Source organism: Microcaecilia unicolor, chromosome 14, assembly GCF_901765095.1.
Source record: "Microcaecilia unicolor chromosome 14, aMicUni1.1, whole genome shotgun sequence".
Classification (NCBI taxonomy): domain Eukaryota; kingdom Metazoa; phylum Chordata; class Amphibia; order Gymnophiona; family Siphonopidae; genus Microcaecilia; species Microcaecilia unicolor.
In genome coordinates this window covers 27,128,021-27,155,903 of record NC_044044.1, presented here as the reverse complement: position 1 = coordinate 27,155,903, position 27,883 = coordinate 27,128,021, and the positions used below count along the sequence as shown (strand labels likewise).

The following is a 27,883-nucleotide window of genomic DNA, read 5'->3' as shown; positions in this document are numbered from 1 at the left end:
GATCCAGAGAGCAGGAATGCCTCAGCCATGCAGTCAGCTTCAGAATGTTGGAGCTGTGCTTTATTATATAGGATACTTCAAAAACTCTTTAAAAAAATTTTGTGGACAGAGGATTTGGCTCTTCCACGACGTCACAAAACCAACACAGGATAGAAGAAAGAGATTTTTGGCTCTGAGAGAAGAAACAAAAAATCTGGGGGGGGGCAACATTTTCTTTAGTTTATCCATGTAAGTGCCTGATAAAGTTCTTGGGGATAAAATATGTCTTTTTTAAACCGGATCAGCTTCAAGTTTTCTTAGATAGCAAAAAAGATTCCAAATAATCAAGAGGTTTAGAGAATAAGATTTCTGATTAAAAGTACGTGAACTGACATGGCCATTTTCCTTAAATTGGTGTTACTATATAAATATCTCCTCATTTATAAAGCATCCCCACCCCCTGCTTTTTTCTTCTTTTTGTGGTCTAAGAAAGCGATTGACTGTGGATAAAACATATTCTTGCTTTTATTTCTTTTTATGTATTGTACGAGACTACAGTCATCTCTGTATTACTGTTTGCAAGTGACCCTTGTAAAATGAAAGATTATAAAGAAAGAAAGGAAAAAGGGGGAACAAAAACAGAGCTACGCTAACTGCTTTCCGGAGCTTGAGTGAAAAAAAATATTTTCTCCTATTTGTTTTAAAAATTTTCCTAAAAAGAATATAGGACTGAGAAGATCTAAATATAGGGACAGGGAAATGGGACTTGATATACCGCCTTTCTGTGGTTTTTGCAACTACATTCAAAGCGGTTTACATATATTCAGGTACTTATTTTGTACCAGGGGCAATGGAGGGTTAAGTGACTTGCTCAGAGTCCCAAGGAGCTGCAGCGGGAATCGAACTCAGTTCCCCAGGATCAAAGTCCACTGCACTAACCACTAGGCTACTCCTCCACTCATTCCACCAATAAGAGCCAACCTCATCAGTGATGTCACAATGGCTTGATTGCCCAATACAGTTCCCCAGGATCAAAGTCCACTGCACTAACCACTAGGCTACTCCTCCACTCATTCCACCAATAAGAGCCAACCTCATCAGTGATGTCACAATGGCTTGATTGCCCAACACAGTTCCCCAGGATCAAAGTCCACTGCACTAACCACTAGGCTACTCCTCCACTCATTCCACCAATAAGAGCCAACCTCATCAGTGATGTCACAATGGCTTGATTGCCCAATACAGTTCCCCAGGATCAAAGTCCACTGCACTAACCACTAGGCTACTCCTCCACTCATTCCACCAATAAGAGCCAACCTCATCAGTGATGTCACAATGGCTTGATTGCCCAATACAGTTCCCCAGGATCAAAGTCCACTGCACTAACCACTAGGCTACTCCTCCACTCATTCTACCAATAAGAGCCAACCTCATCAGTGATGTCACAATGGCTTAAAGTCCATTGCACTAACCACTAGGCTACTCCTCCACTCATTCCACCAATAAGAGCCAACCTCATCAGTGATGTCACAATGGCTTAAAGTCCACTGCACTAACCACTAGGCTACTCCTCCACTCATTCCACCAATAAGAGCCAACCTTAATGTTTGAGACTCTATAATTTCATGGAGTGTCCCTTAGTCTTCCTACAGTTTACAGTTTATTCACACTTGACATGCCACTTCCCTACGATAGCTATCGAAGCGGTTTACAATAATAAATCATAACAACACATAAAAAGAACTCAAAAAAACATAGTAAAGCACAATCACCCAAGATAACACAACCATCCAAACCAAACACTCCGAGTTAAAAACAAAAACAATATTCATTTGCATCTATATCTGAGCTCACCGATCTTCCAAACGGGTTAAGCCTCAGAAGGAGGGGGAAGGATGCTTTTTCTATTTTTATTTCAAATAGTACTATTTTTTTTTTATTTTTTGTTACATTTGTACCCTGCGCTTTCCCACTCATGGCAGGCTCAATGCGGCTTACATGGGGCAATGGAGGGTTAAGTGACTTGCCCAGAGTCACAAGGAGCTGCAGGACGTCAGACTCACAGAAACAGAAGCCTGCGCAGCCTTCTACATGGAATGTTGCTAGTGGAATAGCAACATTCCATGTAGAATCTCTCAATAGCAGCAACATTCCATGTAGAATCTCCAATAGTCATAACATTCCATGTAGAATCTCCAATAGTCATAACATTCCATGTAGAATCTCCAATGGTATCTATTTTATTTTTGTTACATTTGTACCCCGCGCTTTCCCACTCATGGCAGGCTCAATGCGGCTTACATGGGGCAATGGAGGGTTAAGTGACTTGCCCAGAGTCACAAGGAGCTGCCTGTGCCGGGAATCGAACTCAGTTCCTAGGTTCCCCAGGACCAAAGTCCACCACCCTAACCACTAGGCCACTCCTCCACTCTATCTGCAGGTGAGTCTATCTTCCGTAAGCCCTTTTTGAAAGAGTAAATTCTCGGAGTAACCACTGATCGGAATCTCACGCTGGAAAGCCATGTTAAGAATGCTACAAGGAAGATGTTCCACTCAATGTGGAAACTCAAAAGAGTTAAACCTTTCTTCCCTATGGGGAATCTTTCGTAATCTAGTACAATCAATGGTGCTGAGTCACGTGGAGGGGCGTAATCGAAAGGGCGTCCATCTTTTGTTTTGATAATACGGTTTTGTGCCGGGCAAATGCATCGCATTTGGGCGGATTTGAGCTGGGCGGTATCGGTTTTCAGCGATAATGGAAACCGAAGGCGCCCAGCTCAAAAACGAACAAATCCAAGGCATTTGGTCGTGGGAGGGGCCAGGATTCGTAGTGCACTGGTCACTCTCACATGCCAGGACATCAACCGGGCACCCTTGGGGGCACTTGTAAAAAGTTTAAAAAAAAATTAAAATACCTCCCAAGTCCAAAGTTCCCTTACCTTAGGTGCTGAGCCCCCCAAATCCCCCCCCCCCCCACAACCCACTCTCCAGAACTCTACACCATTACCATAGCACTTATGGCTGAAGGGAGGCACCTAGATGTGGGTACAGTGGGTTTTGGGGGCGGTTTGGAGGGCTCCCATTTACCAGCACAAGTGTAACAGGTAGGGGGGATGGGCCTGGGTCCACCTGCCTGAAGTCCACTGCACCCACTAACAACTGCTCCAGGGACCTGCATACTGCTGTGATGGAGCTGGGTATGGCATTTGAGGCTGGCATACAGGCTGGCAAAAAAAGTTTTTAAAGTTCGTTTTTTGTTGGTGGGAGGGGGTTAGTGACCACTGGGGGAGTCAGGGGAGGTCATCCCCGATTCCCTCCGGTGGTCATCTGGGCAGTTGGAGCACTTTTTGGGGACTTGTTCGTGAAAAAAAAAGGGTCCAGAAAAAGTGACCCAAATTCTGCTTTCTGGCGCCTTTCTTTTTTCCATTATTGGCCGAGCGCGCCCATCTCTTCTCGGCCGATAAACACGCCCCAGTCCCGCCTTCACCACGCCTCCGACACCCCCCCATCAACTTTGTCCGTTCCCGCGACAAAATTATACCGATTTGGGTGCCCATTTCCCGATTCGGGTCGAAATATGGACGTCTTTCTCTTTCGAAAATAAGCTGGTTAGACTATTGCAATGGTCTTCTTGCTGGCTGTAAAGAACAAATCATTAAAAAACTTCAAACTGCCCAAAACAGCGCAGCCAGATTTATATTTGGAAAAACAAAATATGAAAGTGCTAAGCCCCTAAGAGAAAACTTACACTGGCTTCCTCTTAAAGAACGTATAACTTTCTGGTGCATAAAATAATTCACGGTGATGCCCCGACCTACATGTTAGACCTCATTGACCTACCACCCAGGAATGCTATAAGATCAGCTCGCACATTCCTAAATCTTCATTTTCCCAGCTGTAAAGGTCTAAAATATAGAGTAATGCATGCGTCCAGCTTTTCATACTTGAGTTCGCAAATGTGGAATGCTTTACCACTTGACCTGAAAATAATTCACAACCTAATTAACTTCCGTAAAGCACTGAAGACACATCTCTTTAACATAACATAATGACTCATAATTGGAACTGTAATTATCCATCATCTACTTAACAATCGGATTATTTTCTCCCTGTATCGTACTGCCTACTACTACTACTACTATTTAGCATTTATATAGCGCTACAAGGCATACGCAGCGCTGCACAAACATAGAAGAAAGACAGTCCCTGCTCAAAGAGCTATGTAATAAAAATGAGCCAAGTATAGGACAATCAAGCCATTGTGACATCACTGATGAGGTTGGCTCTTATTGGTGGCCTGAGGCATTATGACATCACAATATCACCTCTGATTACAAGAGACTACTACTATTTAGCATTTCTATAGCGCTACAAGGCGTACGCAGCGCTGCACAAACATAGATTTATTATGTAATCCATGTTCAATATATGATACCAATTTCACGTTTTCCCCTTTTTTACCCGATTGTTCATTACATCATCCATGTTTCTATATATATTACCAATTGTATCTGTACTCTGAAATGGCATAAGTCATGACGGAAAATTGTAAGCAACGTTGAGCCTGCAAATAGGTGGGAAAATGTGGGATACATTGTGATTACTCCACTCATTATTTATAGACCTCAATGATATCTCCCTTCAGCTCTCTCTTGTCCAAGCTGTAGAGCACTAATCAGTTTAGCCTTTCCTGGTAGAAGAGCTGTTCCATCCCCTCAACCGTTTCAGTTGACCTTCTCTATAGCTTTTGTAATTCTGCTGTATCCTTTTTCTACTTAGCATTTCTATAGCGCTGCCAGGGTTACGCAGTGCTGTACAAGTTTAAACATGGGGAAGGACAGTCCCTGCTCAAGAGAGCTTACAATCTAAAGGTTACAAACTATGTAGTCAGTGTAGGTATCATGATTGGGGAAGGTGGTTATGCGCCAAAAGCAAGGGAGAAGAGATGGGCTTTGAGTAAGGACTTGAAGATGGGCAGGGAGGGCGCATGACGTATGGGCTCGGGAAGGCTGTTCCAGGCGTAGGGTGCAGCGAGACAGAAGGCGCGAAGTCTGGAGTTGGCAGTAGTGGAGAAAGGAACAGATAAGAACATGGCCTCGTCTTGGGGGGGTCTCCCTCACAACCCACTACATGGCCTCATCTGGGGCTGTCTCCCCCCACCCTAGTACACAGCTTCGTCTGGGGGGTCTCCCTCCTCACACCCCAGTACCTGGCCTCGTCTGGGGGTCTCCCCCCACCCTAGTACATAGCCTCGTCTTGGGGGGGGGTCTCCCTCACACCCCAGTACATGGCCTCTACTACTACTACTACAACTTAGCATTTCTATAGCGCTGCCAGGGTTACGCAGCGCTGTACAAGTTTAAACATGGGGAAGGACAGTTCCTGCTCAAGAGAGCTTACAATCTAAAGGTTACAAACTATGTAGTCAGTGTAGGTATCATGAGTGGGGAAGGTGGTTATACGCCAAAAGCAAGGGAGAAGAGATGGGCTTTGAGTAAGGACTTGAAAATGGGCAGGGAGGGCGCATGACGTATGGGCTCGGGAAGGCTGTTCCAGGCATATGGTGATGCGAGGCAGAAGGGGCGGAGTCTGGAGTTAGCGGTGGTGGAGAAGGGTACAGATAGGAGTGATTTGTCCTGAGAGCGGAGGTTACGGGTGGGAACATACGGGGAGAGATGCAGTGAGCAGAATTACACATAGTAGTACTCAAGGTGTAGTCGCAGCATGGAGCGATACAAAGCCATTAGAATAATCTTTGCTTTTCTCTGTAATCCTTTCCTAATAATTCCTAACATTCTATTTGATTTGGGGTTTTTTGGGTGCTGCTGCATATTGAGAAGTTTTCAACGTATTTTCCATGATGACATCTATGTCTTCTTCCCAAAAGCAGTAAAACAAACTCAAGCAATCAAAAATTTCTTGACTAGCAAGAACATATATAAAAATTCACTCCCCTCCCCTCAACCCCCCCCCCCCAAACTATTAAAATATTCAGAAAAGGCCTCTCTTTACGTCAGTGCTCAAGTATAGCCACAAGATCATGTGCTTACATTGTGGTCAGATTTGTGCTATATATCAGTCTCTATGCAGCTCACCCCCTACCTTCTTTTCACTGGGTGCCTCCAGCTCAGACATCAGCAGCCAGATTCACTGTCTGCCTGACAGGATAGTACCAAGTCTCTTAGAACTGTCATCAAGGTGAGTCCTGACTCTGGATTTTTAATGTACTCTCTTTTGTAATCAGCACATTGGACAGTGGCTGGATGCTAAGATTACTATCAGAAGGGATCACAGGACTCTCCCCCCCCCCCCCCCCCCCCCAGGATAGTGATCAGTTACTGAACACCTTTGGCAGTGAAATAGGAATGAAATCATCTGGAAGGAACAGTGGAGGGAAAGGGGTCTAATTAAATACCCAAAGCCCCTGTGCAGTCTCCATATTGGGACAACACACCTACTGGTTTGACCCCTAGCAGATAACTGGGTTACATCTTCGGGTCACTTCCGATTCTTCCTGTGAGTCAGGCTCCCAGAGAAATAGGGAACAGATCATGTGATTCTGCCCTGATTATAATTATCAAGTCCCAGTGGGGTGGAACTGGGCAGGAAAGGAGAGAACACTGAAAGGTGAGGTGGGAAGCGAGTATCATATTTTGGGCTGGTGTAGTTGGACCTGAAATGTCATAGCTTGATCAGTGTGATAAAGCAGTGGGGAGAGGTAACACCATGGAGAGGTTTCACCAGCAGGGGAAAAAGAGCGAAATATCGCCCTGGTATATGGCAGTAGTGAAGACATAGGAGCAAAACAGATACACAGCGCCTCCTTTGGGACACTGTATAAGGGGGATGACCAATTATATGTGCAGTACAGTCTCGATTATCCGACGTAAATAGGACTGACCCATTGCTGAATAAGTGACAAGTCGGATAATACGGAAAACATTGCATAGACTGTTAATTAAGGATGTGGAGTGTGTTATTAACGATTGTAATTCGAATAGAGCTGTTTATGGTGAAGCCTGTGATCAAATGCATGTAAATTAATTAGTTAAAAAGGACAAGAGAGATTTGCATTGACATATCTGGTCTGGCACAGTAAAGAACAGAAATGGATCATGATATGAGGGGGGAGGGAGGGAATAAGGGGAAATATGTCTTTCCTGTTTGTAGTTGGGGGGCTGCGGGGGATGCTTGGAATCAGCACTAAATCAGAGGTTATGGAAACTAAAATCAGGAACAATTTCACTGCCTGGGGCAGATACAGGGGGGTGGGGTGGAGGTGAGGGCAGGGATGGAAGATGAGCAAAGGTAATATTTTTTTTTTAATGTATAAACCACACCATCCTACAATTCTGGTTTCTAAAAAGTAACACACACAAAAGATTGCTATAAAAAAACCAATTACATAACTAACATTTACCTACAAAAAAATTTGTTTAATTTACTTATCTATTAACCCCTTTAACATTACGCTTACCACAAACTGTATATTTTTCTTATGACTTGTAATTTTTTATATTGTTACTATGTAAGCCGCATTGAGCCTGCCATGTGTGGGAAAGCGCGGGGTACAAATGTAATAAATAAATAAAACATTTACCATAAAAACAAATTTAAAAATTCTTCAAAAACTCTGTCATAAGTACGTAAGATTTTATTTGTTTATTAGAATGTATTTACTACCTTTTTGAAGGAATTCACTCAAGGCTGTGTACAGTAAGAATAAATCAAACATGAACAATAGACAATTACAGCAGTAAAAATATTCAAATACAAAGTATAGCACAGTACACTACTTACAATGCCAACACAATAATTAGAACTTATTAATAGAAGGAGCATATAGATAGGTAAGAGAGTAAGAGGAATTAGAAAATAAGGGAACTAATTTAAAGAGAGTTGTGCATGAGGTCAGAGAGATAGTACCTGGCAAGATCCCAAAACAGGAAAGCAGATTTATAATGTTCCTTATTCCAGGATAAAGCAGTGGATTTTCCCAAGACCATCTTAATTATAACGTCTCTCCCTCTCTCCACAGAGAGCATGAGGGCGTTTCAGCTGCTTCTCAGCCCCCTTCCCTGCCTGTCCCTCCTCCTGGCCCTCATCTTCCCATCCACCTCGCAGAACTACGATGAGTTCAGGAAGAAACACATCGACAGCAGGACGAACAAAAAGCATAACAACCAGTACTGCAACACCATTATGGAGCAAAAAATCAATCGTGATACAGGAACGTGCAGGAAAGTGAATACGTTCATCCATGCGCCAGAGAAGGTGGTCGTGATCCTGTGTCGGAGGATCCCAAACGCGATGAAAACCAGCACCAAGAAATTCAGCCTCACCATCTGCAAGCTCCAGAGGAAAAGGGGGCAGCGCTGCACGTACAAGGCGAAAAACGAGTTCCGGAGGATCGAAATCAAGTGTGAAGACAGCTTGCCAGTGCATTTCTGTGGGGATGTGCCCCCGGTAAAGGACAAGCATTGGAGGGAGCGGGGAGGGGGCTGGGAACTCCTTTCAGTTTCCGATCAAATCAAATGTGAGTAGACTCTGATCTGAAAGGGGAGAAGGTCATCCCTATCCATGAGACCTGTCCCTCCCTCCATGTCCCCCAAGCAGCTTTTCCCCATCATTTAAACCTGTCCCCCATCCCTCAAACCGCCCTTCCCCTCCCCATCCTCAAGCAGAGCCATCTACTACTACTACTACTATAAATCACTTCTATAGCACTACCAGTCGTACGCAGCGCTTTACAATTGAACATGAAGAAGACAGTCCCTGCTCAAAAGAGCTTACAATCTAAATCAGGACAAACAGACAGGAACAAAAAGGAGAAGGGAAGGACAGACAGAAGGACACATAAGGATAAGATAAAAGTTACAAGTCAGGAGTCGAAAGCAGCATCCCTGGCAGTTCCTCCCAAACCCACCCTTCAAGTCCCTGGCGCAGCTCCTCCCCCCAATCCCACCCTTGCAAACTGCCATTTCTTACTTGTCCCTCAGAAGCCCCGCCTTCTTCAACCCTACCCCATCCCACCTGTCCCTGATCCAACTCCTCCCCTAGTCCCACCCTTCATACCTGCACTCTCTTCCTGTCCCTGACAAGCCCCTCCTCTTTCAAAGCTGCCACACCCTGATTGTCCCTAACAGTTCCAAAATCCATCCCAATCCCACCCTTCAGACCTGCCCCTCCCTACCTGTCCCTGAAAGTCACTCCCCCTCAAACCTACCCTACACCACCCCACCTGTCGCTATTCTCACTGCAGTCTAAATTGTCTTTTGGGGGTTTTTTTAATGGACTCTCTTACAAAAGTCTAGTTAATCTCTGTTAAGTTTTAAATAAAAGTCTAATGAAAGCTCAGTGCTCTGAACAGTTTTCCTCTGTTCTCCAAGGAGATCATAAGCCTTTTCCCTCCTTTCCAATTTTTTGCTGTTTCTCTAACTTCCTTTATAACACACAGAATTGTTTCTGGAGCAAATACCTATGGTTTGTCTTTGCCTTCACAGATTTATCACTTGAAAAATATGTTTTGTCCAATAAATCACAAAGTGCTGAAAGCTTTGAAGAATTCTGTTGTAATAATTTTTCTGAAAGGATGATGGTGTACGTGAAAGCACAGGCCATGACGTCTACTGGCCTGATCCCTAGTGTGGGTAGCCCAGATTTTTAAATGATGTCATCTTTTTTAAATTCTTTGTCTATTGACAATCCTGGGCCAGGACTCACAGACCATAAATTTCTCCAACACCTGTTCACTATACATCCCTGAGTCTGGCCAGCAGGTGTCACTGTTGCTTGAGGGTTGAAACTCCTTCCTCACCCCAACCCTAAAGCTTTAACCACCACCTCAGCAGTGTCTCCATCTCCAGACCCCCTGAAGAGCAAGAATGGAGAAACAAGACTCAGAGCTACAAATTCAATGGGCATAAAATCAGAACTGGATCAATCTGACTGGCAGAAATGAAGCCAGTAAGCAGCCTGTAAGTATGAGGCCATGGAAAGGATTTTGGTAGGATGATAACTGAGGTGAAAGTCCAGCACCAACTCAGGCAGCCATTTGGGAGGTGTGTGACCCCCCCCTCCCCCTACTACTACCTTGTTATCACTCTGCAAGTACAAGGTAGAAAAGTCATGAGGGCCTGTAGCTGGTGGATTCTCTCTGTGGGCTGAAGTGACCAGCACAGAAAAGTGACCTTCCAGGTCAAGTACTTGAGTGCATAGGACTTCAGCAGTTGGAAAGGACTTTCATCAGCCAGGTTAGAATTACTCTGAGGTCCTATGAGACATGTCAAAGAAGGATTGATGTGAAGCAAACCTGACAACCAAATGCTGAGCAGAAATTAGATCCCCTCCCCTATCTTTTCTTCCCACTTTCCCCTGCAAACTTCTCCTCTGCCGCTTCTGCTCACATCTCTCCTCATTCCACTTCCCACCTTGCCTTTTCTCACCTCTTCTTCCCCCCACCCTCCTTTTCCATCACTGCCATCCTTTGCCATTTGTTTTTGCCTAAGTGTCTCTCCCTCCTACCCTCTTATCTTACCTTCTTCCAACATCGATCTCTCTCTCTTCCTTTAGAGAGCGCTCACACCCCCATCACATCCCTATCCCCTGATATTGTTCTTCTCTTCTCTCTCCTACCATGCTTGCTGCCTTTCCTCCGCCCCCTTCTTTGGCTCACCCTTTCCTTGATCTCCCCCCACCTCCTCTGCAGAGCTGCCAAGGTCCCAGTACAACGGAGCCTTTTGACCATTGCTGCTTTTCCAACTTACACCACAGTGTAGGTGCTGGGAGTAGGGGTGGAGACAATTGGAAGGGAAGAATTTAAAATGAAGAATCAAGGAGATGGAGAGATAGCCTGATGGGGATGGATGCAAAAGAAAAATTAAAGAGGAAAGGAAAGGGGACGGGAACAGGTGGATGTGAAGCGGCTGTTCACCCTTTCCAAAAATACTAGGACTAGGGGGCATGCGATGAAACTACAGTGTAGTAAATTTAAAACAAATTGGAGAAACTTTTTCTTCACCCAACGCATATTTAAACTCTGGAATTCGTTGCCAGAGAACGTGTTGAAGGCAGTTAGCTTGGCAGAGTTTAAAAAGGGGTTAGACGGTTTCCTAAAGGACAAGTCCATAAACCACTACTAAATGGACTTGGGAAAAATCCACAATTTCAGGAATAACATGTAAAGAATGTTTATACGTTTGGGAAGCTTGCCGGGTGCCCTTGGCCTGGATTGGCCGCTGTCGTGGACAGGATGCTGGGCTCGATGGACCCTTGGTCTTTTCCCAGTGTGGCATTACTTATGTACATATTGATATACCACCTTTCTGTGGTTACAATAAAAGCAATTTAAATATTATATACAAGTGTTTTTTTGTACCTGGGGCAATGGAGGGTTAAGTGACTTGTCCAGATACTAGACAAATCTCTGTTTTGTCTTATGCAGCCTATAATAATGACATCGCCCTTAAATCCCAATTACCTATCCATAAAAGGAGAATACAGATACCAGAACCCAATACTTTTTGTTGTCACTTTGTGCAAAAACCACCAAGATCGGCTCTCAAGTCTCCCTGTAGTAGAGGCTTGCATTGATCAAGGCTGGTGAACGGTGGACACTGCAAACAGGTCTAGTTTATGGAATCTAAGTCATAAATATTCAGTGCATTTTTTCCAGCAAAAAAGGTGCGGTTACTCAAATGCCAGGCCACCCTTCAGGGGTGAGGTGATCACTGAGAGACTCACCCCACAATAGCCAGGCCCCCTGCAACCAGTCACAGAATCTATGACAAGGCAGAATTGGTGTGTAGAGCCTGAGCTCTTTCATGAAAACTTGGGGTCCATGGGTCAATATTAGCAGACAATGGAAAAGGTGCCGGTACTCAGTACCCCCTCAAAAAAAAGCCCTGTAAATATTCATCCAGTCTATTTATATGAATTTAATGCAAATAACCCTGATAATTGAACACTCTGGCTATTGTATAAACCAGAACCGTTTGAAGAAATGGATGTTCCAAAGTTGTTGTTACTGCTGCTTCCTCTACCTCTCTTTAAATTAAAAAACAAACAAACAAAACAAAACTTACCCCAATATGTTTTAAAATTAATCATGGGCCGCGAGAGCATCTGACGTCACTTCCTTCCGCAGCCTCAAAACGTCATTTCTGCCCCTCATCAGCATGGTGACCCCTGACATCTCACTTTGGTAAACATTAAAAAATATATATATATTTTTTTTTTCGTGCCATGTAAATGCAGAAAAGTTATCTCCTCTTGCTCCAAATTATGTTCCCTTTGATTCCTCGCTGGCAGCGAAAACCCAAAGTTTTTAACAAATTTCCGGTACTGGTGGCGCCCCGCACAACGATGGCAGCCGTAGGACCCTGTCGGTAAAGTCAGTTTCGTGCACCGGGCGATGACGCCACTTTCAGATGCCAAGTGCGGTGGGCAGTGTGGGTGGGCACGCGCACATCTGCGGCTATGGCTCAGTCTCAGGCCGGGCCCGTGGCCAACCGCGGTCGTCGCTTCAAGTGGTCCATCGAGCTGGGCTCTGCCAGGGGCAGCAGGAGAGCAGGGCGACGTGTGTCCCATGCACTGGTGTGACATTTATGTGTATTACGTCATATACAGGTGCTTTCTCTGTCCCCAAAGGACTCAATCTTAAGTTTTTGTACCTGGGGCAATGGAAGGGTAAGTGACTTACCAAGTTCACAAGGAGCTGCTGCAGTGGGAATTGAACCCAGGTCGCCAGGCTGAAAGCCCACTGCACTTACCATGACAGGTGTATGTACACTCTGTGTATGCATCATACACAGAGTGCAACACCATACGCTAATGCGCGCCCTTGTGTACCGTATGTGTCTCTAGTGTGGTGCCAGTGTAACATGAGTATGTGATATATACAGACAACAAGTTGATTCCACAGTCAATGAGTGGAGGAGTGGCCTAGTGGTTAGAGCACCGGTCTTGCAATCCAGAGGTGGCCGGTTCAAATCCCACTGCTGCTCCTCGTGATCTTGGGCAAGTCACTTAACCCTCCATTGCCTCAGGTACAGACTTAGATTGTGAGCCCTCCTGGGACAGAGAAATATCCAGAGTACCTGAATGTAACTCTCACCTTGAGCTACTACTGAAAAAGGTGTGAGCAAAATCTAAATAAATTATGTCTTTCCACTCATTATTTTATAGACCTCGATCATATCTCCCCTTCAACCATCTTTTCTCCAAACTGAAGAGCCCTAGCCGCTTTAGCCTTTCCTCATGGGGAAGTCGTCCCATCCCCTTTATCATTTTCGTCACCCTTCTCTGTACCTTTTCTAATTCCACTACATTCCATTAATTCCACTATTAGAACACTTGCTTATTACCCGTTAGCAAAACAGAGCGTGTGTTTATATAGCCTGGCCATGCAGTGGTCTTCACCTCCGTCAGGATGCAGGAGCTGCTATCAGGTCAGCAGGTTCTGGCTACCTTAGGCTCTGGAATGCCCCAGCAGTGCAGACATGAGCAGGACAGTACAGAGAGTTTCAGGGGCCTGAACTGTGGTTTTAGAAGCTGAGGAGACATGAGACACTTGAGATGATAACAGCTCAGATCTAATTAAGTTACCAGCATTTAGTTATGCTATGAATATTTTGACACCCAACAGACAGGACTTAACAAGGATATGGGTTTTCTAGCCCATTATAAACCATAAAGTTGTATTGCTCTGTTTATCACCCTCTTCTCACCTACCCATCCCCACCCTGTTAGACTGTCAATGAAATGCTTGGATGTTTTACTTATATATACTGTCATCTACCACATTTGCTTATTTCTGATCTGACAAGGAAGGGCGACCTTCGAAAGCTAATCAAGGAATGTCCAATAAAAAAGGTATCATCTTATTTTCTTTTCCATGTTTTATTTTGTTTTATTTCTATTGATTACCTTATGCTATAGCAAAGAGCTAGAATCATGATTCAAAACTTGAATGCAAATTTAAATTACAATTATACATTTTTTATGCATGCATTCCAAATCAGGGCACTATTTATACTTGAAGTTGTCTCCCAGAGACACGCCAGCAAAATTATCTACAGCAAGGCAGAGAGCAATCAGCTCAGTGTGGTCATAAAAGAGTTTGCGCCACCAAAAAAGTTATCTACCTTTCAAAAGAAAACTTAAGGCTTGTTATTTGAAATAGTTTTCTGGAGCTGGTTGACACTGATGCTGAAGGATGACCTTCAGGGACTGGAGACTGTTTTATTTATTGCATTTGTATCCCGCACAATTCCCGCTCATCGCAAGCTCTATGCGGCTTACATAGTAACAAATCACAAAATCATGACGTTAACAATGATTTAAAGTATTATATAACAATGAAACATAATAGGTCTAAGGTAGGTTGTAAGGAGAGGAGAGAGAGTGAGGCAGGGAAGAAGAGGGGAGAGAAGCAGGGAAAAGGGGGAAGAAGGGAGGGGGGAGTGGGAAAGGGTGTACGGAAGAAGAAAGGGAAAAGAAAGGTAGGGAAATGGTATGGAAGAGATCAAATGGTAAAGGATAAAGGGGACGTCAAAGATAATTGTTTGTTAAGTGAGTGAATGTTTAAAGTAGAGAACTATTGAGTTGAATAAACTTTTTTAAATAAGTGGGTTTTCAATAATTTCCTGAAAGGAAGGTGTTCACTTGTTGAGCGGATATGTTTGGGTAGAGCATTCCAGAGACGACTTCCAAGATAGCAAAAGTTAGATGAATAGTAGAGGTTTTATACTTGATACCTCTGTATTTGGGACGATGTAGATTAAGGTAAGTCCGTGAAGATGTAGACATATTTCTACTCGGAAGATTAATCAGATTGGCCATATATGTTGCTGACTCTCCATAGATGATTTTACGGATCAAGGTAATAGCCTTAAAACTAATTCGTTCATTAATAGGGAGCCAATGAAGATTCATGCGGAGGGGGTGTTGCACTCTCAAATGAAGGATGTGGAGTGTGTTATTAACAATTGTAATTTGAGTAGAGCTGTTTATGGTGAAGCCTGTGATCAAATGCATGTAAATTAATTAGTTAAAAAGGACAAGAGAGATTTGCATTGACATATCTGGTCTGGCACAGTAAAGAACAGAAATGGATCATGATATGAGGGGGGAGGGAGGGAATAAGGGGAAATATGTCTTTCCTGTTTGTAGTTGGGGGGCTGTGGGGGATGCTTGGAATCAGCACTAAATCAGAGGTTATGGAAACTAAAATCAGGAACGATTTCACTGCCTGGGGCAGATACAGGGGGGTGGGGTGGAGGTGACGGCAGGGATGGAAGATGAGCAAAGGTAATATATTTTTTTTAATGTATAAACCACACCATCCTACAATTTTGGTTTCTAAAAGTAACATACACAAAAGATTGCTATAAAAAAACCAATTACATAACTAACATTTACCTACAAAAAATTTTGTTTAATTTACTTATCCATTAACCCCTTTAATATTACGCTTACCACAAACTGTATATTTTTCTTATGACTTGTAATTTTTTATATTGTTACTATGTTAGCCGCATTGAGCCTGCCATGTGTGGGAAAGCGCGGGGTACAAATGTAATAAATAAATAAAACATTTACCATAAAAACACAATTTAAAAATTCTTCAAAAACTCTGTCATAAGTACGTAAGATTTTATTTGTTTATTAGAATGTATTTACTACCTTTTTGAAGGAATTCACTCAAGGCTGTGTACAGTAAGAATAAATCAAACATGAACAATAGACAATTACAGCAGTAAAAATATTCAAATACAAAGTATAGCACAGTACACTACTTACAATGCCAACACAATAATTAGAACTTATTAATAGAAGGAGCATATAGATAGGTAAGAGAGTAAGAGGAATTAGAAAATAAGGGAACTAATTTAAAGAGAGTTGTGCATGAGGTCAGAGAGATAGTACCTGGCAAGATCCCAAAACAGGAAAGCAGATTTATAATGTTCCTTATTCCAGGATAAAAGCAGTGGATTTTCCCAAGACCATCTTAATTATAACGTCTCTCCCTCTCTCCACAGAGAGAATGAGGGCGTTTCAGCTGCTTCTCAGCCCCCTTCCCTGCCTGTCCCTCCTCCTGGCCCTCGTCTCCCCATCCACCTCGCAGAACTACGATAAGTTCAGGAAGAAACACATCGACAGCAGGACGAATGAAAAGCATGACAACCAGTACTGCAACACCATTATGGAGCAAAAAATCAACTGTAATACAGGAACGTGCAAGCAAGTGAACACGTTCATCCATGCGCCAGAGAAGGTGGTCAAGATCCTGTGTCAGGGGATCCTGAACGCGACTAAAACCAGCACCAAGAAATTCAACCTCACCATCTGCAAGCTCCAGAGCATAGAGGAGCAGTACTGCATGTACAAGGCGAAAAACGAGTTCCGGAGGATCAAAATCAAGTGTGAATGCTGCTTGCCAGTGCACCTCTATGGGGATGTGCCCCGCAAAGGACAAGCATTGGAGGGAGCGTGGAGGGGGCTGGGAACTCCTTTCAGTTTCCGATCAAATCAAATGCGAGCAGATTCTGATCTGAAAGGGGAGGTCACCCCCCCCCATCCCATGATCCCTATCCATTAGACCTGTCCCTCCCTCCATGTCCCCCAAGCAGCTTTTCCCCATCATTTAGACCTGTCTCCCATCCCTCAAACAGCCCTTCCCCTCCTCAAGCAGAGCCATCCCTGGCAGATCCTCCCAAACCCACCCTTCAAACATGCCATCCCTTCCTCTCCCTGGCACAGCTCCTCCCCTCAACCCCCCTCTTGCAACCTGCCATTTCTTACTTGTCCCTCAGAAGCCCCGCCTTCTTCAACCCTACCCCATCCCACCTGTCTCTGATCCAACTCCTCCCCTAGTCCCACCCTTCATACCTGCACTCCCTTCCTGTCCCTGACAAGCCCCTCCTCTTTCAAAGCTGCCACACCCTGATTGTCCCTAACAGTTCCAAATTCCATCCCAATCCCACCCTTCAGACCTGCCCCTCCCTACCTGAAAGTCACCCCCCTCAAACCTACCCTACCCCACCCCACCTGTCGCTAAATGCCTTGTAGCGCTATAGAAATGATAAATAGTAGTAGTAGTATTCTCACTGCAGTCTATATTGTCTTTTGGGGGGGTTTTTTAATGGACTGTCTTACAAACGTCCAGTTAATCTCTGTGAAGTTTTAAATAAAAGTCTAATGAAAGCTCGGTGCTCTGAACAGTTTTATTTATTTAGTTGTTGCATTTGTATCCCACATTTTCCCACCTTTTTGCAGGCTCAATGTGGCTTACATTATGCCGTAATGGCTGTATATTCTTTCCTCTTTTTAGGCCTGTTACTAAGGGCTAGGCCTAAGGCCTTTACTGTTTGGTTCTCACAAGTTAGCCTACTAACTCAGCATCTTGTGTAACAATCATTGCCTTCTCAGGAGCTGAGAACTGATACTTCATAACATTTGTTGTTTGCAGCTGTTTTTCATATAAGGTGGATGTAACCTTGATAGTTGCTAAGGGACTGAGGACACAGTGAGCCTACCAGTATGTTGCATTTGTGCAGAGAGACAGAGAGAGGACACGAGGGTATTGTTCTGGCTGTGCACGCAGAACTGACACAGAACTCATAAGTAATTAACTAATGGCCACCGACTGTTCACGTGCAAACACATCAGGAGAGATTGATAGAATACAGGAAAAATCCATATATGGTATAAGGCAGGGGCGTATCTGAAAGTCGGCGGTAGCGGGGGCCGAAGCCAGAGTGAGGGGGCACATTATAGCCCCCCCCCCAGCCGCCGCCATTTCCAACCCCCCCCTGCCGCCATGGGTACCTTTGCTGGTGGGGGACCCCAACCCCCACCAGCCGAGGTCTGCTTCCTCCTGCCGCTGCGAGGTTTTTTAAGTTCTTCATCGGGATTCGTCCTCCGTCACTCTGTGCTGCTGTTCAAAGAAGCTGAATGCAGTTTCGGACTGAGTCTGACGTCGCTGCTGCACGTTGTACGTGCAGGACGTCAGACTCATGTACAACGTGCGGCAGCGACGTCAGACTCAGTCCGAATTAAACTGCATTCAGCTTGCAGCTTCTTTGAACAGCAGCACAGAGTGACGCAGGACGAATCCCGATGAACTTAAAAAACCTCGCAGCGGCAGGAGGAAGCGGACCTCGGCTGGTGGGGGTTGGGGTCCCCCGCCAGCAAAGGTACCCACGGCGGCAGTAGGGGGGTCCTGGGTGAAATCTGCGGGGGCCCAGGCCCCTGTGGCCCCACGCAGATATGCCCCTGGTATAAGGCAACCTAATGGTGCTCGTTTATGGGAAATCACATGATTTATGAGAAATGTAATTTGCAACAGTATATATGTGATGTTCGGGGCAGTGTTAGCAGAGCAGACCTTGTCTTTTAGGATGTGCACTGCTGATTGGCAACCTGCTCCAAGGAGAGAACTATTTTGTATTTTTGGCTCTATGAGATGCTAATAAAAGTAATTATTGGCTGCGCCTAATGGAGTCTAAGTTCTCTTTCTTATTGTTTTGGGTTTTTTTTCTCAGCCTATGAGGCTGTACTGTTTTCCCCCTCACTATCAGGGCTAGGAGACGGGAAAAACACATTTGGCGATCGCCATTTCCGGAATGAGAAATACAAAGTGGTATTGCATAAATTGTCCTCTGTTCTCCAAGGAGATCATAAGCCCTTTCCCTCCTTTCCAATTTTTTGCTGTTTCTCTTTCTCTAACTTCCTTTATAACACACAGAATTGTTTCTGGAGCAAATACCTATGGTTTGTCCTTGCCTTCACAGATTTATCACTTGAAAAATATGTTTCGTCCAATAAATCACAAAGTGCTGGAAGCTGTGAAGAATTCTGTTGTAATAATTTTTCTGAAAGGATGATGGTGTACGTGAATGCACAGGCCATGACGTCTACTGGCCTGATCCCTAGTGTGAGTGGCCCAGATTTTTAAATGATGTCATCTTTTTTTAATTCTCTGTCTATTGACAATCCTGGGCCAGGAATCACAGACCATACATTTCTCCAGCAACTGATTATACATTCCTGAGTCTGGCCAGCAGGTGTCACTGTTGCTTGAGGGTTGAAACTCCTTCCTCACCCCAACCCTAAAGCTTTAACCACCACCTTAGCAGTGTCTCCATCTCCAGACCCCCTGAAGAGCAAGAATGGGGAAACAAGACTCAGAGCTACATATTCAATGGGCATAAAATCAGAACTGGATCAATCTGACTGGCAGAAATGAAGCCAGTAAGCAGCCTGTAAGTATGAGGCCATGGAAAGGATGTTGGTAGGATGATAACTGAGGTGAAAGTCCAGCACCAACTCAGGCAGGCATTTGGGAGGTGTGTGACCCCCCCTCTCCCCACTACTACCTTGTTATCACTCTGCTAGTGCAAGGTAGAAAAGTCATGAGGGCCTGTAGCTCGTGGATTCTCTCTGTGGGCTGAAGTGACCAGCACAGGAGAAAGTGACCTTCCAGGTCAAGTACTTGAGTGCATAGGACTTCAACAGTTGGAAAGGACTTTCATCAGCCAGGTTAGAATTACTCTGAGGTCCTATGAGACATGTCAAAGAAGGATTGATGTGAAGCAAACCTGACAACCAAATGCTGAGCAGAAATTAGATCCCCTCCCCTATCTTTTCTTCCCACTTTCCCCTGCAAACTTCTCCTCTGCCGCTTCTGCTCACATCTCTCCTCATTCCACTTCCCACCTTGCCTTTTCTCACCTCTTCTTCCCCCCACCCTCCTTGTCTCCTCCACTCACCTTTTCCATCACTGCCATCCTTTGCCATTTGTTTTTGCCTAAGTGTCTCTCCCTCCTACCCTCTTATCTTACCTTCTTCCAACATCGATCTCTCTCTCTTCCTTTAGAGAGCGCTCACACCCCCATCACATCCCTATCCCCTGATATTGTTCTTCTCTTCTCTCTCCTACCATGCTTGCTGCCTTTCCTCTGCCCCCTTCTTTGGCTCACCCTTTCCTTGATCTCCCCCCACCTCCTCTGCAGAGCTGCCAAGGTCCCAGTACAAGAAGGGAGCCTTTTGGCCAGTGCTGCTTTTTCAACTTACACCACAGTGTAGGTGCTGGGAGTAGGGGTGGAGACAATTGGAAGGGAAGAATTTAAAATGAAAAATCAAGGAGATGGAGAGATAGCCTGATGGGGATGGATGCAAAAGAAAAATTAAAGAGGAAAGGGGATGGGAACAGGTGGATGTGAAGCGTCTGTTCACGCTTTCCAAAAATACTAGGACTAGGGGGCATGCAATGAAACTACAGTGTAGTAAATTTAAAACAAATTGGAGAAACTTTTTCTTCACCCAACGCATATTTAAACTCTGGAATTCGTTGCCGGAGAACGTGTTGAAGGCAGTTAGCTTGGCAGAGTTTAAAAAGGGGTTAGACGGTTTCCTAAAGGACAAGTCCATAAACCACTACTAAATGGACTTGGGAAAAATCCACAATTTCAGGAATAACATGTATAGAATGTTTGTATGTTTGGGAAGCTTGCCAGGTGCCCTTGGCCTGGATTGGCTGCTGTCGTGGACAGGATGCTAGGCTCGATGAACCCTTGGTCTTTTCCCAGTGTGGCATTACTTATGTACATATTGATATACCACCTTTCTGTGGTTACAATAAAAGCAATTTAAATATTATATACAAGTGCTTATTTTGTACCTGGGGCAATGGAGGGTTAAGTGACTTGTCCAGATACTAGACAAATCTCTGTTTTGTCTTATGCAGCCTATAATAATTATAATGACATCGCCCTTAAATCCCAATTACCTATCCATAAAAGGAGAATACAGATACCAGAACCCAACACTTTTTGTTGTCACTTTGTGCAAAACCCACCAAGATCGGCTCTCAAGTCTCCCTGTAGTAGAGGCTTGCGTTGATCAAGGCTGGTGAATGGTGGACACTGCAAACAGGTCTAGTTTATGGAATCTAAGTCATAAATATTCAGTGCATTTTTTCCAGCAAAAAAGATGCCGGTACTCAAATGCCACGCCACCCATCGGGGTGGGGTGATTACTGAGGAACCTACCCCACAATAGCCAGGCCCCCTGTAACCAGTCACAGAATCTATGACAAGGCAGAATTGGTGTGTAGAGCCTGAGCTCTTTCACTAAAATTTGAGGACCATGGGTCAAATTTAGCACACAATGGAAAAGATGCCAGTACTCAAATGCCAGGCCACTCTTCAGGGGTGGGGTGATCACTACTACTACTTAACATTTCTAAAGCGCTACCAGGGTCACGCAGCGCTGTACAATTTAACAAGGAAGGACAGTCCCTGCTCAAAGGAGCTTACAATCTAAAGGACAAAGTATGCAGTCAATCAAATTGGGGCAGTCTAGGTTTGCTGAATAGAGGTAAATGGTTATGTGCCGAAAGCTACATTGAAGAGAGACCCATCCCACAATAGCCAGGCCCCCTGCAACCAGTCACAGAATCTATCATTATTGGTCATCATATATTATTGCTTTTTATTATATGTTATATGTTATGTACATATCTTCCTTATTTCTTAATAGTAATATGTTAATTTAGAACAAACCTCTTACTCTGTTCATAACTATATCTTTTGTAATATAATGTAAGCCACATTGAGCCTGTGGGGTACAAATGTAGCAAATAAATAAATGGGGGGGTCCAAGAAAGCACAAAGGCAGACGGTCTGCAAGCTCCAAGATGGAAAAAGTACAGAGCAGATCGTTAAGAACGTAATTTATTAAGACAACTAAAAATATAAAAAATAATATAAATATATATTTTTAGTTGTCTTAATAAATTACGTTCTTAACGATCTGCTCTGTACTTTTTCCAGCAAATAAATAAATGACAAGGCAGAATTGGTGTGTAGAGCCTGAGCTCTTTCAATTTTAGCAGACAATGGAAAGGGTGCCGGTACTCAGTACCCCCAAGTACCCCCTCAAAAAAATCCCTGTAAATATTCATCCAGTCTATTTATATGAATTTAATGCAAATAACACTCTGGCTATTGTATAAACCAGAACCTTTTGAAGAAATGGATGTTCCAAAGTTGTTATTACTGCTTTATTTATTTATTTGTTGCATTTGTATCCCACCTCTTTGCAGGCTCAAAGTGGCTTAGTGGAGGAATGTTAATAGATAAACATTTGGCATTGCAGGATCTTGATGATAGTAAAACAGTGTCCAAGCAGATATTATGAAACAAGTTGTGCATAATCACTGCTGCTTCCTCTACCTCTCTTTAAATTGAAAAAAACAAACAAACAAAACTTACCCCACTATGTTTTAAAATGAATCGCGGGCTGCGAGAGCATCTGACGTCACTTCCTGCCGCAGCCTCCAAACGTCATTTCCGCCCCTCACCAGCATGGCGACCCCTGACGTCTCACTTTGGTAAACATTAAAAAAAATATATATATATCTTTTTTTTTTTTTTTTTCGTGCCACGTAAAATGCAGAAAGGTTCTCTCCTCCCGCTCCAAATGACGTTCCCTTTCGTTCCTCGCTACTGGCGCCGCCCCGCACAACCATGGCGGCCGTAGGACCCTGTCGCCGACGTCAGTTTGGTGCGCCGGGCGATGACGTCACTTTCAGACGCCGCGAGTGTGGGTGGGCACTGGGCAGCAGCACGCGCGGATCTGCGGCTATGGCTCAGTCTCAGGCCGGGCTCGTGGCCAACCGGGGCCGTCGCTTCAAGTGGTCCATCGAGCTGGGCTCTGCCAGTGGCAGCAGGTGAGCCGTGTGTCCCATGCGCTGGTGTGACATTGATGTGTACTACGTCACATGCAGGTGCTTTCTCTGGCCCCCTGTGGTGTACAGCGCTGCGTACGCCTTGTGGCGCTATAGGAATGATAAATAGTAGTAGTAGAGGGCAATGGAAGGGTAAGTGACCAAGTTCACAAGGAGCTGCTGCAGTGGGAATTGAACCCATGACAGGTGTGTGTACACTGTGTGTATGCATCATACGCTAATGCACCCGCTTGTGTACCATATGTGTCTAGTGTGGTGCCCGTGTAACGTGAGTATGTGATATATACAAGACAACAAGTTGATTCCACAATCAATGAGTGGAGGAGTGGCCTAGTGGTATCCAGAGGTGGCCGGTTCAAATCCCACCGCTGGCTCCTTGTGATCCTGGGTAAATCACTTTACCCTCCATTGTACAAACTTAGATTGTGAGCCCTCCTCAGACAGAAATATCCAATGTACCTGATCTTTCAGCCTAAGTATGTGTGTTGTAGATAAAGCAGATGGAAGCGACATGATAGAAACGTTTAAATATCTCAAGGGCATTTATGTACAGGAAAAGAGCCTTTGTCAAATGAAGGAGAGCTCTGGAATGAGGGGGCATATGACAAAGTTAAGAGGGAGTAACCTAAGGAAGTATTATTTCACAGAAAGGGTGGTGGAGGCATAAAATGACCTCCCAGTGGAGGTGGTGGAGTCAAGGACTGTTCCAGAATTTAAAAAGGCATGGGATAAGCATGTGGGATTACAGAGGATGGGCAGACTGGATGGGTCATATGGCCTTTATCTGCCGTCATGTTTCTTGGAAGGGAACTTGGAGAGTTGTAGTTCACAAATAATTCTTATTACTTTTGAGCAGCTTCCATGCCATACCATTGGGATTTTTTTTTTCTGGGCCTTTGCACTCCTAGCAGAAGCTTGGGTCTGTTGTAGCAGTAATGTCCATGTTGCTGGCTCTGATATCACGAAAGAAAAACATATTTTTTTTTTTTAAGTCTTCATATGTTTGTCTGTCTGTGCATTCTGGCAGAGGCCGCAGTGAGAGAGGAGGTGGACAAGGAGATGTACTGTACCCTGTGGGATACTCAGACAAGCAGGTACCGGACACCAGCGTGCAAGAGGCAGATCGCATTCTGGTGGAGAAGGTAATATTAGAGGGGAAGAGCTCGATACCATTTTCATTGCAAACAGGCATTGTTAAAAGCTGCACCTGGGTAGGGATCCCACTGATCTCAGGAAAGCACGTACACAGCAGAGAGCTGGAGAATGAACTGAAAAATGGGATTTCTCAAACTTAACGAGGGGGTATGGCCTGAATAGAAGACTGCCACCTTATTTTGAAAGAGCAGATACTGCTGCATCTAGGGGGCAATTCTGTAATAGGGGGAAGGAATATTTTTACTGCTGTTAATTGTCTTTTATGTTTGACAATCTTGCTATACACCACCTTGACTGAATTCCTTCAAAAAGGCAGTAAATAAAATTAACTGCTTTCCTTTATAGGAATACTAGCCTAATTGGCTAGCATGAACCACCCATAGAACTGGTGGAACTGTTAGGGCAGCAGGTACAGATTACTGTAAGATGCGGGTGTAAGTGGGACTCCTACCTTTATCCAGCCCATGCTTCCCCCCCCCCCCCCCCCCCCCCCCTGTAAACACCGACTAGGTAAGTTAACTGGGTACTTGCAGACTAGTGCTTTAGTGGCATGCTGACATAGATAGATATAAATATGGAAATGGACAAGGACAGTGGTTTGAAAGCAGGCTGAATTCTAAAACAGTTAAAAACCCGAAGTTCAGAGGCTGCAGCTGAGCTTTTAAACATTAACACCAAGCTTCAGTGCATAGTTCCAGAAGTTGCTGGGTAGGTTTTTCTTCCCCCTGTGGCTGTAAAGGTTTTTTTTTTTTTTGTTGTCTGTCTCTAGCGCTGCTGGGACATCGCTTTGGGGCCGCTGAAGCAAATCCCTATGAATCTCTTTATCATGTACATGGCTGGAAACACCATCTCTATCTTTCCTATCATGATGGTCTGTATGATGGCTTGGAGACCGATCCAGGCATTAATGGCAATGTCGGCAAGTGAGTATCATCTTCCCCCCTATTCCAGTACCAACACTGTCCTATAATGACACAGTTACCAATACCGCAGTAATGGCAACACTGAAAAAAAAATTCCTGCAGATGCGGGAACAAAACTTTTTACCACCTCGTGGGAACGGTAAAAAATCCTTGTTCCGCAGTATAAAAAAAAAAATTTCCTCTCCTCCCCCGTAGGTGTCACCACTTACACTTTCCTGCAGGCAGCATCAGCGATTCAGAGGCCAGCTCCATGGCTTTCCTCCTGTCAAAGTCCCGTCCTTTCTACTGCATCTTACTGCTTAGCGTCAAACAGGACGTTGCAGTAGAGAGGGTGGGACTTGAAAGGAGGAAGGCCACAGAGCTGGCCTTTTGCAGGACAATGGTGCAGGGAGTAGGAAAGAGCTGATTGAGGAGGTTATATTGAGAACCCATGATGGCTGAAGCCCATGAGGTTAGTAGTCGTCATTCCCGTTCACCCAAACAAAGCAAGCAAACCTATGAACTGCTGTGTCCATGTTGTCATTCTTTATTGCTGGTAGCATTTTTATTTGATCTCACTTATTTTCAAGCATGCCGGCTTGTGCAGCATACGGATGTAGAAAGAGGAAGGATTGGTTTTCATCCTTTAAATTGTAAATCATTGCGTCATTTTGGAGGGGCTGGTTATAGGGACTCCTTGTATTCCAGCAGAAATGTTTTTACCTAGTAAAGGGCCACAAAAACAGACGTTACGAGTATCAGGTGCTTAACAATCACATTTACTATTTATAAGTAAAAGTTTTAAAAATCATTTAATTGGGTTGAGACCTGGGAGCTTTTAATATCTTTTTTTTTTTTTTCCTGTGCCTACATCAAAAGAAGGCGGCATGTGGGAAGTTGTTCCATTTGTTTGTGAAATGCAGTGGGTTATTAAATAATGAGGAAATTCATGCAGAAATTCTGTCCAGTCAGTCTAAATGTGGCAACATTGTCTGGTTTGAGGCTTGTGCAGATAGTGAGTCAGACCTCACGTGGCCAGGGACAAACTTTGTCCCCATGTCATTCTGTACTCCCACATACAGCTCAAACCATGTGTCTCACTGCTACCCTGAAGCACCTAATATTCCAGGACTGTCACCCCCCTTCAGTCTTCCAGTCCGTCTCACTTCTGCCCTTGGTATTCCAGTACCAAGATACCCCCCTGCTCCTGTACTGGAGCACTCCCTACTTCTTTCTATATATTTTATGGTGCTCCTCCTTCCTGCTAACCGAGAACTCAGTCCACAGTTCTGCAAAAACCCCTCATATCTGCTAGCCAGTGATTGAGACTCCCATCCACAGCTGTACCGATCTACCTCGCCTCTGCCCTGCGATATGTGATGTTTTGGTCTCATATCCATTCGTTTGCCGCTGTAGCTCTGCTAATAGTCCTCACTCCTGTCTCGCAGCACCTGGTAATCCAATACTGCATCCCTCACAGCTTTGCCAGTTTCCTTTGCTATTCCAGAACATAACTCTCTGCCAGTCCACCTCCTGTTGTAACCTGAACCGAGATTCCACATACAGTTCTGGCAATGCACCTTAGTACTGCTATTCTAATACATCTTTTTTTTTTTTTTGGCTTTTGCCTTTACTAGTTGCAATGCTGACTTTTTTTTTTTCCCCCCAGCTTTCAAGCTGCTGGAGAGTTCAGGTCAGAAGTTCCTGCAGGGTCTGGTGTACCTCATTGGGAACCTCCTGGGGCTGGCACTGGCTGTCTACAAGTGTCAGTCAATGGGACTTTTACCCACTCATGCATCTGATTGGTTGGCATTCATAGAGCCACCTGAGGTATTTATTCTTCCTTCACCTATTATGTCTGACAGAGGCAGATCAATTTCAGAAATCTCCAGAAGCATAAAGGAGCTTTTCAGCTGACTCACGAATTTACGAGTTAGTTTCTGTCTGAAGAAGGTAGATTGTAAAGTTCAGGCTGTGGTCTGTGCTAAGGTGATGCCATTACACTCATCTGCTTCTGTAATTGCTTTAGGGCAATCTAAAAGATAAGCTTTAAAACCCAGTGTGTGTGTGTATATATCCTTTGATTTAAGAAACAGAAAAAGGTCTAGGTATTGCAATGGCAGAATTTTTAATTTAGATGTTGGGCTGGCTCCTTGTGGGGGTTTAGTTCAATGAGCTGAGGCTCTGGTGCTGTGAGCAATGTGTCATCTCCACCCTCACTTCATTGCAGTAATGTTGGCGTTGAGTGCCAGGGATTTGTGTCTCATATGTGTGGCTGAATTAGAACCTGGCTGTTATGCAGGATATGTGGTCTTATGGTTTTATGCTGTTTAGGGAGGGAGCAAGTGGCTGGCAAGGATTGTACCTCATGCTGTGCATTTCTTGCTTGTGATTTCAGAGGATGGAATACACTGGAGGGGGTGTGTTGCTGTAACCAGTGGACCTTTATAAGCCAGCTCCTTGCTTATCTTTTCCTGCATTCTTGGCTCTACCCCACCCTACTGCCACTTGCAGATGACCAGCTGAAGGACTGTCGCTGAAATGCAATGCATTAGAACAGCAGCTTGCCAAATACAGCCAGCATGATGTTCTCTGGGCTCTGACTACTTAACTCTTCTACTGTTTTCAGAGTTGGTGATTGCCGATAGCAGGAACAGCCTTCAGAAAGCCTGGATGTCCTAGGCAGTGCCCAATGCGCCCTGCTTCTTCTTATGCTCAGTTTTGCTCAGCAGTGAACGAGTACAGGTGCTTCCTCCCCACTGCACTATTTACTGGATGTTATTTTTCACTGTTCACCACACTAATGTATCAAATCCTCCACCCAGTAGCTGTAAGAGCACTCATTATTTATATAGAGACCAAATTGTTGTATAAAATAACTTTTATTTGTTCCCAAGTACATCACAAAAACATTCACACTGAAAATAGGGCTTGTTTTCCCTGCTGTACAATTCAACAAACAAATCAATATAGTTGAAATAAATCAATAAATTAACTACCAGAATGTCTCTTGAAAGTAAAAATGCATTAAACCACCTTAACAGTACACACATAATTTATACCTTTAATTAGGGGCTCTCTTTAATGGTTTTAC

At 44.3% G+C, this 27,883-nt stretch overlaps 3 protein-coding genes across 4 annotated transcripts in view; 2 read left to right on the top strand and 1 right to left on the bottom strand.

Moving 5' to 3' along the window:
* SDR39U1 (short chain dehydrogenase/reductase family 39U member 1) overlaps window positions 1–22,283 on the bottom strand; it is a 64,885-nt gene extending 42,602 nt beyond the window's left edge. Inside the window, exon 1 of the mRNA XM_030186325.1 lies at window positions 22,257–22,283. The gene's annotated coding sequence lies outside the window, so the exon portion shown is untranslated. The remainder of the gene's footprint in view (window positions 1–22,256) is intronic.
* On the top strand, window positions 6,094–8,523 carry LOC115457231 (sialic acid-binding lectin-like). Its single transcript, XM_030186657.1, has 2 exons — window positions 6,094–6,177; window positions 8,018–8,523. Exon 2 carries the CDS (start codon window positions 8,023–8,025, stop codon window positions 8,521–8,523), a length of 501 nt encoding a protein of 166 aa, XP_030042517.1. The 5' UTR covers window positions 6,094–6,177; window positions 8,018–8,022.
* EMC4 (ER membrane protein complex subunit 4) lies at window positions 12,417–27,784 on the top strand. 2 transcript variants are annotated; one of them, XM_030186329.1, is made up of 5 exons: window positions 12,417–12,543; window positions 23,761–23,874; window positions 24,657–24,810; window positions 26,459–26,619; window positions 27,188–27,784. In XM_030186329.1, exons 1-5 carry the CDS (start codon window positions 12,457–12,459, stop codon window positions 27,221–27,223), a joined length of 552 nt encoding a protein of 183 aa, XP_030042189.1. In that variant the 5' UTR covers window positions 12,417–12,456; the 3' UTR covers window positions 27,224–27,784. The 2 variants fall into 2 exon arrangements, with proteins under 2 accessions (XP_030042189.1, XP_030042188.1); XM_030186328.1 differs by lacking the exon at window positions 12,417–12,543 and adding an exon at window positions 22,565–22,714 and having other exon boundaries at window positions 23,760–23,874.
* The last annotated feature ends 99 nt before the right edge of the window (window positions 27,785–27,883 follow it).

Coding starts and splice junctions, on each gene's coding strand:
- LOC115457231 (XM_030186657.1), top strand. CDS start 8,023: ATGAGGGCGTTTCAGCTGCTTCTCAGCCCCCTTCCCTGCCTGTCCCTC.
- EMC4 (XM_030186329.1), top strand. CDS start 12,457: ATGGCTCAGTCTCAGGCCGGGCCCGTGGCCAACCGCGGTCGTCGCTTC. Junction 24,811..26,458: donor ATTAATGGCAATGTCGGCAA/GTGAGTATCATC, acceptor TTTTCCCCCCAG/CTTTCAAGCTGCTGGAGAGT. Junction 26,620..27,187: donor CATTCATAGAGCCACCTGAG/GTATTTATTCTT, acceptor TTGTGATTTCAG/AGGATGGAATACACTGGAGG.